This window comes from Salvelinus alpinus, chromosome 21 (assembly GCF_045679555.1).
Source record: "Salvelinus alpinus chromosome 21, SLU_Salpinus.1, whole genome shotgun sequence".
In the NCBI taxonomy this organism is placed as follows: Eukaryota; Metazoa; Chordata; class Actinopteri; order Salmoniformes; family Salmonidae; genus Salvelinus; species Salvelinus alpinus.
Window position 1 is genome coordinate 1,583,179 of NC_092106.1, and position 13,896 is coordinate 1,597,074.

Below are 13,896 nucleotides of genomic sequence, written 5' to 3' on the forward strand. Positions count from 1 at the left end.
CCTAATTCTAGTCTAACCAATACCCAAACAGAGATTCAGTGAAAATAAAAATCTCATTGATTTATCAAGACCAGTCCCCATGCTTGTCTCAGAGCAGTACGAAACAGTACTGAAATAGTTGACCACAGGCGGGTAGGCTATTGCTTCAAATCCTATTGCTTCTATCGTCAATATGCTTTAAATGCCACAATGTCACAAATAATTGAACACACAATTCTTAAAACTCTGAGAAGGGTAATCGGAGGTGATCTGCACTGCATATTAAACTGACATTCTTATTGCTATAATCCACGGGTTACCGTGTGTGTTTCGATCCTCTCTCTCTCTCGCACATGTACACGCACTTGCTGTCTTGACCTCTGAATGCTTGGCTACGAAAAGCCAACTAGCATTTACTCCTTAGGTGCTGACCGGTTGCACCCTCTATAACCACTGTTTATAATATTTGACCCTGCTGGTCACCTATGAATGTTTGAACCGCTTGAAAAATGATCTAGGCTTTATGGCCATGTACTCTTACAATCTCCAACCAGTTCGGATTTAAGTATAACTTAAAGACTGACGCCTTTAGTGAGAGGTCTAATGCTTTAAAATGTAATAATTTCTGCCCTCCGAATTCATATTCATTATATAAATAGATGAACCGCAACATGTCAGCTAAAGCGATTTAATTCATGAATGCATAAAATCAACCAATGTCAGCCTTTAAATGCTTTATTATCCAAATGTTTAAAGTGTGTGTGGGCGACGGAGAGAATGCATTTGACTGTTTGCGCTTTCAGGAGGAAAATTGCGTGTCAATTCATAAACAATGTGCCATCGAAAATCTCTTCCCAACTATTTTCATGGATTTCCGCCAATAATTACATTTAGAGGATTGGAGTAATCTAAATTAATATCTAAAGGGGCATTTTTCGTTAGGGAAAATCTGTAAAATGACATGCATAAGAGACGGTGGTAATATTTTTCCTTTTAGAGATTATAATACATGGTGTCCAGGTCAGGATAACCAAAACATTTCATTATTAAAGACTATCAGAAAGAATGTTGGTACTTATTTATTTTGATCCAAAGCCATGAATGAGTGAGGGGTATTGATGAAATGGGATTTTAGCCTTCTAGAGGATAATTATTTTTCATGTAAGCTCTAGCAGTCAGTTACCACGTGAGCACAGAAGTAGTATGTACATGAATGTACACCCACGTGAGCACAGACATTGTGGCAACGTGATGAAACCGCCCTCCAAGGCGAGTGCTTAAAAGGAATTAACATACCGGACCAGAAAGGGAGCGGAGGCTACATGTTGAAATGGTTTAAAACTACAAGACCAGTATACGTGCAGCGCGAGCTGGATACGTTGAAATGGTTTAAAACTACCAAACCAGAAAATGTTAAGACTCAAACTCTCGAGTGAAGAAGATCAAGAATATATCGGAACATTCAGTCTGCAGCTGTTTAAGTACTTTAGTAAACTTGACCAAGACCACCGCATGTGTACCTCTTCCAACGAACAGAGACAAAGAAGCCTACTACAACTGAGGACATTGTGACCTCTTGTGAACAACTAGAAACTTACACAACCAGATACTTTCTGTCAAACTATTCGTCACAGACGGATCGAGTGGTTTCAGAGAGACAACAGACAAAGACATATAAGCGTAAATATATGTTGCATTTCTAAATCCAAATGAGCGGTTGTTAGGGTGCTAAATATCCATATTTACGATGAGAGTATTATTCAACTGTATGTATGATAGTTGAATTCCTTTGTCTCTCCTTCTCCCGCTCTTTCTTTCCCCAACCCTTTTATTATGTAACAAGCCGTCATACTGGGTTAGTCCACCAGGGACTTTTCATTATATTATGTTAGTAATCAATTCAACCTATACTGTGTGTGTTTATGTATTTCTGTGTGATTATTTAGTTAGTAAATAAATAATTAAGCCAATTTGTGTATCGCTGAATCACCATTATAAACTAGGGTTTGTGCAGATTTATGAAGTCAAAGACTTTCAGAATGAGACTGATATGAGGTAATAATGATTAATGGATGACTGGTATGATAACGATATATTCTGATATATTCTTGAGTTAATTTGGGAAAAGGTAACTCATTAAACAAACCTTTGCCGTGGTGCCCCAAGATTGAATTAATCATGTAACAATTAACTCATTGGCAATCACGTAATAATTAAATATAGTTAATTGATTTGATAACCTGCCGTCATCTCATTAATGATAGTCATGTCACGACACTGTAGTGGCCTCTACGACTACAGTACTACCAACTGATAGAGGCACCTTTCTTTCAGTTTTCCCCAGACTAAAAGTTCAAGCTGAGGCATGAGAGCCCCACTGCTTGAGCATTACAGTTCCCACTTTGTCTGGTATCTTTGTCACCGTGCCAGCGGTTCACGTTGGCTAGCATGCTGAGTAAAAGTCCACGTGAATCTCCTTTGGCAGGTTTGGAGAAGCTGTCCCAATACCAATTTGTTTTCTTAACCTGTTGCATCATTTTAATTTTTTTTTTTATTTCACCTTTATTTAACCAGGTAGGCTAGTTGAGAACAAGTTCTCATTTGCAACTGCGACCTGGCCAAGATAAAGCATAGCAATTCGACACATAGAACAACACAGAGTTACACATGTAATAAACAAAACATACAGTCAATAATACAGTAGAAAAATAAGTCTATATACAATGTGAGCAAATGAGGTGAGATAAGGGAGGTAAAGGCAAAAAAAAGGCCATGGTGGCGAGGTAAATACAATATAGCAAGTACAACACTGGAATGGTAGATTTGCAGTGGAAGAATGTGCAAAGTAGAAAAATAAATAATGGGGTGCAAAGGAGCAAAATAAATAACTAAATACCGTAGGGGAAGAGATAGTTGTTTGAGCTAAATTATAGATAGGCTATGTACAGGTGCAGTAATCTGTGAGCTGCTCTGACAGCTGGTGCTTAAAGCTAGTGAGGTAGATAAGTGTTTCCAGCTTCAGAGATTTCATGTGTTTTATGGTGTTCAATCCAACTGTCTGTCCAGGTACAACTAAAACAGACACTGCCATCTCGAAATCTAAAAGATCAATGTTCAAGTCATATTTACACTTTGGCTGTGCCAGTTTGCCCCCACAGCCTACAATAACTTGGCTTTCTAGACTCTGGTTTTATCACGTTAGATCTCAGAAGTGTTTCGTCAGCTGACACTTAACGTGCAGGTCATGGACCCACTGTCTATCAGAGCTTGAAGTTCTACAGTTTCTTGCACTATTAATGGAACATAGAATTTTCTGATAAATTGCCTCGGTTTTCATGGTGTTTTCAGTCTTTGTATCCATGGTGTTCTTTGAGGAGGTAACATTTTCACCCACACTGCCCCCCTCTTGGAGTGAGCATGTTCGTTGAAAGCGGGCCAAGGGGAGCCTCGGCAGTCGCCTCTCCAACTCGTTTTCTTGCTGGACATTCAAAGCCTCTGGCCTGTCATGTGACACTTGAAGCATACGCCCTCAAAGCAGTGGGACTAAGTTTAACCCTTTGATGCATACGATCACATAATTGTGATCATTTACTTAGTTTGTCCACTTTTCAGCATGTGTGACTCACCACCTGGATTTGGTCTTATGTAGAAAAATTTGAAATTGTGATTTTTACATTGGATAAAAGTAGAGACACAGAGCTACAAAATTGTATAACATACACTGCATTTTTGAGGAACAATGGGAAAGTAATTCTGCTTTGAAAGTTGATAAACTAAAACTCACTTTTGAGAAAATATCCTTTGAATGTTTTGGTATCTAGTGACGAGCTCTTCTTTGCCTAAAACCATTCAGCATCATTCACACCATCTTAAGCTTAAGCCCCACACATCTCGTTTCGCTCTCGACGCTCTGGCCGATGATTTGTTTACCTAGCTAGCTAACAACAGCTCTGGGAAACTAATAATAACATCCACTAGGGAGCCAGCCAGCTAATGTTAACTAGCTAGCTAACGGTACACTTTAGCTTAAGTCATATAGCTAGCTAGCTAGGTAAACAATGAACCTAGCTAGGTAAACAACGTTCAAGATCACACACGTCACGTTAGCTAACAAGCCAGCCAGCTAGTTAAACAACATTGAACAAAGTGGCAACAATGCCACAGCGCTGGGAACTAACCAGCCAGGTTCAATGTTAGCTAGCTAACATTAGGCTCTAACTAGAAAAACAAACGACTCTGGGAAACAAATAATAACGTCAGCTAGGGAGCCAGCCAGCTAACGTTAGCTAGCTAGCTAACAGTACACTTTAGCTTGAAATGAAACCACTTTCTATCAATATTAGAAACAATAATATCAATAAAATGTAGCTAGTTAACGCTAGACAATCTTATCTGTATATATCATCATGCCTGATAGACGCGTCTCCTGTCAGGAATGCCATACCACGGTTGCCCTTAGTTTGAAGATGTAATCCGGAGACAGGTGTTTTCTCCATCTCCTAAGCTATCCTTCCCTAATTCCACTGATTTCAAAACTTGATCCTCCAGAAAGTAAAGAGCAACACTTACGCAGCTCCACTACACAATACATTAAAAAAAGCCGTTTTCAACAGGATTACCAACACAGACTGACCAGCTCAAATAGACAGAAGCCCTCTATATGGCAGACCAATCCAAACTCCTCTCTCAGCATGTCCAGCCATCTCAGTATCTCAGCCAATCATGGCTAGTGGGAAGGTTGCCTCTTTAACTGTGGCTTAATCAACAAGGCTCGTAATTTAACAAATGGTATTCGTATTTACAGATGGCATACAAGTTTGTTAGTAAGGCACATGAAAGTTCACAAGTTCCAGAAGGCATTTCTGCCAAAAAACGCATTTAGATAAAAATAGAAAAATAACGTTAAAGTGGCTCTACTGTGAAGTTGTGACTTGTGACATACACCTAGTTTCCTGAAACGGGTCACATATTACAAATCTTTGATGTACTTACAGTTACAGTGTATACAAGAACCGGGCTCCCGATTGGCGCAGCGGTCTAAGGCACTGCATCTTGGTGCAAGACTCGTCACTACAGTTATACAAGCCTATTACCTAGCCTAACAGTAGCGCGAAAGCTAAACAGGGATGAAACCATTTTAGGGAGGTTAATTTCATTTGAGGGGGGTTTTCAAGTCCATGGGGGGTAGAAATGGGGTAGGTATCATGGGGGGGGGTGTGATTCAGGAAATATTACTATGATAGGGGATTGATCAATGAATGAGGGCCAACACAGGAAAAGTTTATATGCTAAATAAAAATAAAACCCCTGGAAAGGGGGTCTGATCTGGCAACCCTGAGGTACCATAGTTAGATTCTGATGCCGCATTCAAAACAACTGGCAAATCTCTGACTTCAGTGCATTCAAGACAACTGGGAACTCTGGAAAAACGAGCTCCGACTGGGAAAAATATTTATTTACGGTCATCCAACTCGGGAACTCGGGCCTCTTTCTAGAACTTCCTTTCTGACGTGAAGATCACTGATGTCATGATTTGTATTTTTCCAGAGTCCCCAGTGTATTCCAGAGTCCCCAGAACTTTCTTGAAAGCACCATAAGTGAGTCGAGTGAACTGTTTTATAACATCTTTGGTCTGACAGACGCTTACGTGACAACCAGAATTCGTTGTATGATTTCAATAAACATGGTGCCACACACAACTGGCAAATACCTTAGCATTAGCTCATCATAACCAGTACAACCTTCAAAAAGGTATTTTACACACATTATGTGTGTCCATTACAATCTATACAAGAACCGGAATGCATTATTTGTCACCAGAACTTGAAAACAAGTAAATAAAAAAGTAATTACATTATGCTCTTTACATATAGTGCATTCGGAAAGTATTCAGACCCCTTCACTTTTTCTACATTTTGTTACGTTAGGTTAGTCTTATTCTAAAACGGAAAAAATTAAATAATCATCAATCTACACACAATACCCCATAACGACAAAGCGAAAACAGGTTTTTAGAAATGTTTGCAAATCTATTACAAATTTAAAAAACAAATACAAATCAAATTTTATTGGTCACATGCTTACTTACAAGCCCTTAACCAACATTGCTGTTCAAGACATAGAGTTAAGGAAATATTTACTAAATAAACGAAAGTAAAAAGTAACACAATACAATAACGAGGCTATATATAGGGGGTACCGGTACCGAGTCAATGTGGGGTACAGGTTAGTCAAGGTAATTTGTATGTAGGTAGGGGTAAAGTGACTATGCATAGATAATATACAGTGACTAGCAGCAGTGCAAAAACAGATGGGGGGAGGGGTGTAAATGTAAATTGTCCGGGTGGCCATTTGATTAATTGTTCAGGCTTGGGGGTAGAAGATGTTAAGGAGCCTTTTGGACTTTGCGCTCCGGTACCGCTTTCTGTGCGGTAGCAGAGGGAACAGTCTATTACTTGGGTGACTTGAGTCTGACACATTTTTGGGCCTTCCTCTGACACCGCCTAGTATATAGGTCCTGGATGGCAGGAAGCTTGGCCCCAGTGATGTATTGGGCCATACCCACTACCCTCTGTAGTACTTTATGGTCGGATGCTGAGCAGTTGCCATACCAGGCGGTGATGCAACCAGTCAGGATGCTCTCAATGGTGCAGCTGTATAACTATTTAAGGATCTGGGGACCCATGCCAAATCTTTTCAGTCTACTGAGGGGGAAAAGGTGTTTTCGTGCCCTCTTCACGACTGTCTTGGTGTGTTTAGACCATGATAGATTGTTGGTGAGGTTGACCTCAAGGAACTTGAAACTTTCGACCCACTACAGCCCCGTTGATGTGAATGGAGGCGTGTTCAGCCCTCGTTTTACTGTAGGTCACGATCAGCTCCTTTGTCTTGTTCATGTTGATGGAGAGGTTGTTGTCATGGTACCACACTTCCAGGTTTCTGACCTCTTCCCTATAGGCTGTCTCATCGTTGTTGGTGATCAGGCCTATCACTGTTGTGTTGTCAGAAAACTTAATGATGGTGTTGGAGTCTTGCTTGGCCACGCGGTCGTGGGTGAACAGGGAGTACAGGAGGAGACAAAGTACGCAACCCTAGGCGGCCCCCGAGTTGAAGATCAGCGTGGCAGATGTGTTGTTGCCTACCCTTACGACCGGAGGGCGGCCCATCTGGAAGTCCAGGATCCAGTTGCAGAGGGAGGTGATAAGTTCCAGTGTCCTTAGCTTAGTGATGAGCTTTGTCGGCACTATGGTGTTGAACGCTGAGCTGTAGTCAATTAACAGCATTCTCACATAGGTGTTCCTTTTGACCAGGTGGGAAAGGGCAGTGTGGAGAGCGATTGAGATTGCGTCATCTGTGGATCTGTTGGGGCGGTATGCAAATTGGAGTGGGTCTAGGGTATCCGGGAGGATGCTGTTGATGTGAGCCACGACCAGCCTTTCAAAGCACTTAATGGCTACCAATGTGAGCGCTACGGGGCGGTAGTCATTTAGGCAGGTTACTTTCGTTTTGTTGGGCACAAGGATGGTGGTCAGCTTGAAACATGTAGGTATTACAGACTCAGTCAGGGAGAGGTTGAAAATGTCAGTGAAGACACTTGCCAGTTGGTCCGGACATGCTCTGAGTACACGTCCTGGAAATCCGTCTGGCTCCACGGCCTTGTGAATGTTGACCTGTTTAAAAGGTGTTGCTCATATCGGCTAGGGAGAGCGTGATCACACAGTCGTCCGGAACAGCTGGTGCTCTCATGCATGCTTCAGTGTTGCTTGACTCGAAGCGAGCATAAAAGGCATTAAGCTCAACTGGTAGGCTCTCGTCACTGGGCAGCTCGCAGCTGGGTTTCCCTTTGTAGTCTGTAATAGTTTGCAAGCCCTGCCACATCCAATGAGCGTTAGAGCCGGTGTAGTAGGATTCAATCTCAGTCCTGTATTGACACTTTGCCTGTTCGTCTGAGGGCATAGCGGAATTTCTTACAGGCGTCCGGATTAGTGCACATGTGACATGCTGGTAGAAATGAGGTAAAAAGGATTTAAGTTTGCCTACAGTAAATTCCCGGCAATTAGGAGCACCGCTTCTGGATGAGCATTTTCTTGTTTGCTTATGGCCGTATACAGCTCGTTGAATGAGGTCTTAGTACCAGCACTGGTTTGTGGTGGTACATAGGCAGCTACAAAAAATACAGATAAACTCTCTTGGTAGATAGTGTGGTCTACAGCTTATCATTAGGTACTCTACCTCAAGCGAGCAATACCTTGAGAGACTTCCTTAATATTAGACATTGCGCACCAGCTGTTATTAACAAATAGACACACCCCCACCCCTCGTCTTACCAGACGTAGCGTTTCTGTCCTGCTGATGCACGGAAAACCCAGCCAAACTGTAAATGATCTGTGTCGTCATTCAGCACAACTCGGTGAAACATAAGATATTACAGTTTTAATGTCCCGTTGGTAGGATAGTCTCGAACGGAGATCATCCAGTTTATTCTGCAGTGATTGCACATTGGCCAATAGAACAGATGGTAGAGGCGGCTTATCCATTCGCCGACGAATTCTCACAAGGCACCCTGATCTCCGCCCCCTGTATTTCCATATTTTCTTCATGCAAATGACAGGGATTTGGGCCTGGTCTCTGAGAAGGAGTATATCCTTCGCGTCCAACTCAATACAGAAAAGTCTTTGTCCAGTTCAAGGTGAGTAATCGCTGTTCTGATATCCAGAAGCTCTTTCCTGTCATAAGAGATGGTAGCAGAAACATTATGTACAAAATAAGTTTCAAACTATGTGAAAAAACACAAAATAGCACAGTTGGTTAGGAGTTGGTTAGGAGCCCGTAAAACGGCAGCCATCCCCTCCTGCACCATCATGGAGTCCACCTGTGGTAAATTCAATTGATTGGACATGATTTGGAAAGGCACACACCTGTCTATATAAAGGTCCCACAGTTGACAGTGGAGATTGGAGAACATTCCAGAAGAACCACCATCTCTGCAGCACTCCACCAATCAGGCCTTTATCATAGAGTGGCCAGATGGAAGCAACTCCTCAGTAAAAGGCACATGACAGCCCACTTGGAGTTTGCCAAAAGGCACCTAAAGGACTCTCAGACCATGAGAAACAAGATTATCAAGGTCTGATGAAACCAAGATTGAACTCTTTGGGCTGAATGCCAAGCATCACGTCTGGAGGAAACAAGGCACCGCTCATCACCTGGCCAATACCATCCCTACGTTGAAGCATGGTGGTGGCAGCACCATGCTGTGGGAATGTTTTTCAGCGGCAGGAACTGGGAGACTAGTCAGGATCAAGGGAAAGATGAACAGAGCAAAGCACAGACAGTTCCTTGATGAAACCTGCTCCAGAGGGCTCAGGACCTTAGACTGGGGCAAAGGTTCACCTTCCAACAGGACAATGACCCTAAGCACACAGCCAAGACAACGCAGGTGTCCTTGAGTGGCCCAGCCAGAGCCCAGACTTGAACCCGGTCGAACATCTCCAGAGATACCTGGAAATAGCTGTGCAGCGACGTTCCCAATCCAAGCTGACAGAGCTTGAGAGGATCTGCAGAGAAGAATGGGAGAAACTCCCCAAATACAGGTGTGCCAAGCTTGTATCGTCATACCCAAGAAGACTTTAGGCTGTAATCGCTACCAAAGGTGCTTCAACAAAGTGCTGAGTAAAGGGTCTGAATACTTATTTAAATGTTATTTCAGATTTTTATTTTTATACATTTGCAAATAAAAAAAAACAACGTTTTTTGCTTTGTCATTATGAGGTATTGTGTGTCGATTGATGAGGGGGAAAAACTATTTAATCAATTTTAGAATAAGACTAAAGTAACAAAATGTGGTAAAGAGGTCTGAATACTTTTTGAATGTAGCATTCAGTATGCCACAGTAGAAACGACAACACGATATACAGAAAAAAAGGCACTTACTTTGATAGGAACGCACACATGTGCAAAGTTATTATTTGTAAGGAAAACAACAATGAAGGCAATGTGGGCGCAAGCCAGAAAATGTGCCAGGGGGGGGAAGTTTGTGCAAGGCCTGTTCTGACTAGAGGTGTGCAATGTCTTCATACTTGATCTGGGAAAACACTGGGGAATTGCTTGGGCTCTCGTGAAACATAAATTGTCCGTAACAGTGAAATGTTCCTGTTTGAGAGAAACTTTTCCAGGAGAGAAATCACTTTGTTCAATGAAGCCTGATCACTATTAGTGCACGTATAGTGATGGGTCAGGCTAGTGTATTAGAAACATTGTCACCTCATGACCTGGATCATCCACTCTTTTTCCCTGTCTTTGCAAGCACTCATTGGCAATGTCAATTGCTTTGTTCAGTCTGACCCAATAATCCAAGCAGCTCCCTGACTGTCTTGGTAAGGTTTCATAGAAGTATCCTAATGGAATTGTGGATTAGACTCCCTCCAAAGTGCCGCTCAGGATGTTGTATATGGCTTCAGGGTCTCTGTTTATATTAACGAGGGGGTTTCCACGGTGCCCAATTCTGACTATGTCTTTAGACCGCCCCATTAGTCTGTCCTGTATCTCTTGCCCCTGTTCTGATATAGTGCATCCCTTCTTTTTCAAGTAAGCTTGCATCATTTCTTGCCATTCAGTCACTGTGCACCGGTCTGTGCAATCACCCCTGAAGTGGTGGTTCTTTGACATCTGATTTCAGAATTAGGTTGAAATCTGATCATTCAGGTATTTGTGTTATGGGCTGGGGAGGGATTGGAGCAGCCCCTGCTAGGCTAGCAGCAACTTGTTTTCTTATTTCACTGCCCAGTTGTTTGTCTAACTCTGCTAGGGATTGCAATTGGGTTTGGTTTTCATTTTCACCCCCAATGGGCTTCTGATTCAGGAAGTGGGCAGTTCCGTTGTTTCACTTTCCTTTTGTACTACATTGTCTTATAACAACAGGTAAATAGGTATTGTTCAGTGCAATCATAATGTATGCAATATAGGTTGAATCAAGTGAGACATTTCAGAAGATTAGATTAGCAAACAGCTAAATCAATTCCTACTTACTGCAACTTTAAAAGTGGTCCTTTCTATTGAACCATTTCTAGCTGAATGGGGAATAATCAATGAGACTCACCAGGTTGGCTGTCATAGAGGACTGCCTTTGCATCTTGGTTCTGAGGAGAGAGAGAGAGAGAAAGACTTATTAGGAGGCCTAGTGGCACGGTTGACTTTTCAATTGAATGTAACAAAACACACCAGCAGCAAAACAAAACCAGCACTCGGCTCAATTAAGACACAGTCGGAGAGCAATTCGTCCACCGTGGCTGTCAACCTGTAGCTGCCTGCAATAGACCATGGAAGAATGAGGAAATCAATCACAGCTTTGAAGAGTCTTTTCAACTCCCATCTTTCAGAAGAAGACAGGTTTCAGTCTTTGGGGAGGAAGGAAGACTGTATAGCCTACAGTTCTGGTAAGTCTCAGGAATTGTGCAGCAAAAGCAGAGCGGTAACAGATAATGAGGAGAGAGAGAAAGAAATGTTTTGATTTATGACTACCTCTAGACTAACAATTACTCCCCTCCTGGGCTCAGCAGGTCCCTTTGGAGAAGGAGCACAATTTAAACAAGTCGTAAATTCAAAGTGAGGCGGGTGTGGCACCTCGTTTTGGCATCACCGGGGCGACCAGGGGAGGGGTGAGGACAGTCAACGGAGCCGTAAGAGGAAAGTCATCTATTACCCTGCCTCAGGAGATGACCACTAAGAACTATTAGAACAACACCGACCAGAGATGGTCATTTAGCTCATAGAGAGAGAGAGGTCTTAACCCTGGCTAAACTGCTGCCTAACCCCTGTCACAACAGCACCTCCCTTTTACTCACCTGTCACTTGCTTCTCCCTATTCCCTTCATTCCCTATAATATTCATCAAACCTTAATATGAGTCTCACAAGTACTGTATATAGCAGAGACATTTGAATGATAGGATGCTGAGATTGAAAACAAGCGGCAGGGAGCGAAAGAATGACACATCTTCCATGATGCTTGTTCACTTGCATGTACTTTGTGTTGTCAGATTTGGGTGTGATCAGAGTGAGAGATAGATTTATGCATCGGAAGACAAGATACATCAAGAGCTGATTTAATTCAGTGCCGTTGGTGGATAAAAAGACATTGGCTTAATTGGGCTCAGTAGGTTAAGTCAGTCTAGGCACATGGGTTTCTCAATCCTCATACTGCTTTCCTCTGAAGCCCGTTTCTAAGGAGAGACGCTAACATCCTCAGACTGCATTATATGAGATGAATAGCCTATATATTTCTGATATATTATAATCATCCCATCCCTGCCTCTTAGAATATTTTCAACACAATGTTTCTAAGAAAAAGTGATACAAGAGACTTTTTGTATATGTATAATTTTTGTAAATGTATAACAATTAAATTCAGCCCTCTGATTTATAATGAAGAGCAAGAGGTGCCGCCCTGCCGCCCAGCTGTAGCTTAACTAGGTCTTTCCTTATTTTTTACCTTTATTTAAATAGGCAAGTCAGTTAAGAACAAATGGTTATTTACAATGACAGCCTAGGAACAGTGGGTTAACTGCCTTGTTCAGGAGCAGAACGACAGATGTTTACCTTGTCAGCTACGGGGATTCAATCTTGCAACCTTTCGGTTACAAGTCCAACTCTCTAACCACTAGGCTACCTGCCGCCCACTAATCAAGGTTCGACTAAACTAGAGCCTGCAGGAGCATCTCTTTATTACGGACAGACTCTTTACAACCATTGATTCTATAGGTTTTGACCATGACAGTTTACAATCTAAGGTAACGCCAAGTAATTTAGTCTCCTCAACAAGTTCAACAGCCACACCAGAGTCAGCTTAGGTCTAGAACTTAGGGAATGATTTGTACCAAATACAATGCTCTAGGTTTTAGAGATGTTCAGGAGCAGTTTATGAGTGGCCATCCATTCCAAAACAGACTGCAACTCTTTGTTAAGGGTTTCAGTGACTTCATTAGCTGTGGTTAATGATGCTTATATGGTTGAATCATCAGCTTTGTTTAATGCCAGTGGCAAAAATAGAACAGAGGGCCTAGAGAGCTGCCCTGTGGTACAACACACTTTACATGTTTGACATTAGAGAAGCTTCCATTAAAGAAAACCCTTTGGGTTCTATTAGATAGATGGCTCTAAATCCACGATATGACAGAGGTTGAAAAGCCATAACACATACATTTTTTCAACAACAAGTTATGGTGAATAACAAGTTGCGCTGAAATCTAACAGTACAGCTCCCACAATCATCTTATTATCAATTTATTTCAACCAATCAATCATTTGTGTCAGTGCTGTACATGGTGAGTGCCTTTCTCTATAAGCTTGCTGAAAGTCTGTTGTTAATTTGTTTACAGATGATAGGTCTGCTGTTAGAATCGATAAAGGCCACTTGACCAATCTTGGGTAGCGGAATTACTTTGGCTTCCCTCCAGGCCTGAGGACAAAGACTTTCCTCTAGGCTCAGATTAAAGATATGACATATACTGTAGGAGTGGCTATAGAGTCAGCTACCATCCCCAGTAGCGTTCCATCTGAGTTAACAATGCCAGGAGCTTTGTCATTACTGATCCCCAAAAAAATCCACGTCTCCCACACTAACTTTACAAAATTGGAACGAGCACTATTAGTTTTTTATGCATGAATACGATGGAAGTAATCATTAAAATAATTGGCAACATCAAATGGTTTTGTGATGAATAAGCCATATGATTCGATGAAAGATGGAGTTGAATGAATTTCACTTAAAGTACTGGATATAGCCACAATTATTTTATTTAATTTCTATTTAACCTTTATTTAACTAGGCAAGTCAGTTAATTAAGAACAAATTCTTATTTACAATGACGGCCTACCGGGGAACAGTGGGTTAACTGCCTTGTTCAGGGTCAGAACAACAG

General features: G+C 41.9%; 1 protein-coding gene across 3 annotated transcripts in view; it reads right to left on the minus strand.

The window, feature by feature from the left end:
- LOC139547567 (beta-1,3-glucosyltransferase-like) overlaps positions 1-13,896 on the minus strand; it is a 172,059-nt gene that overhangs the window by 98,399 nt on the left and 59,764 nt on the right. For all 3 annotated transcript variants that reach the window (XM_071356471.1, XM_071356469.1, XM_071356470.1), the window contains one exon: positions 11,078-11,117. In XM_071356471.1, the coding sequence (XP_071212572.1) occupies positions 11,078-11,117 (40 nt within the window). The remainder of the gene's footprint in view (positions 1-11,077; positions 11,118-13,896) is intronic.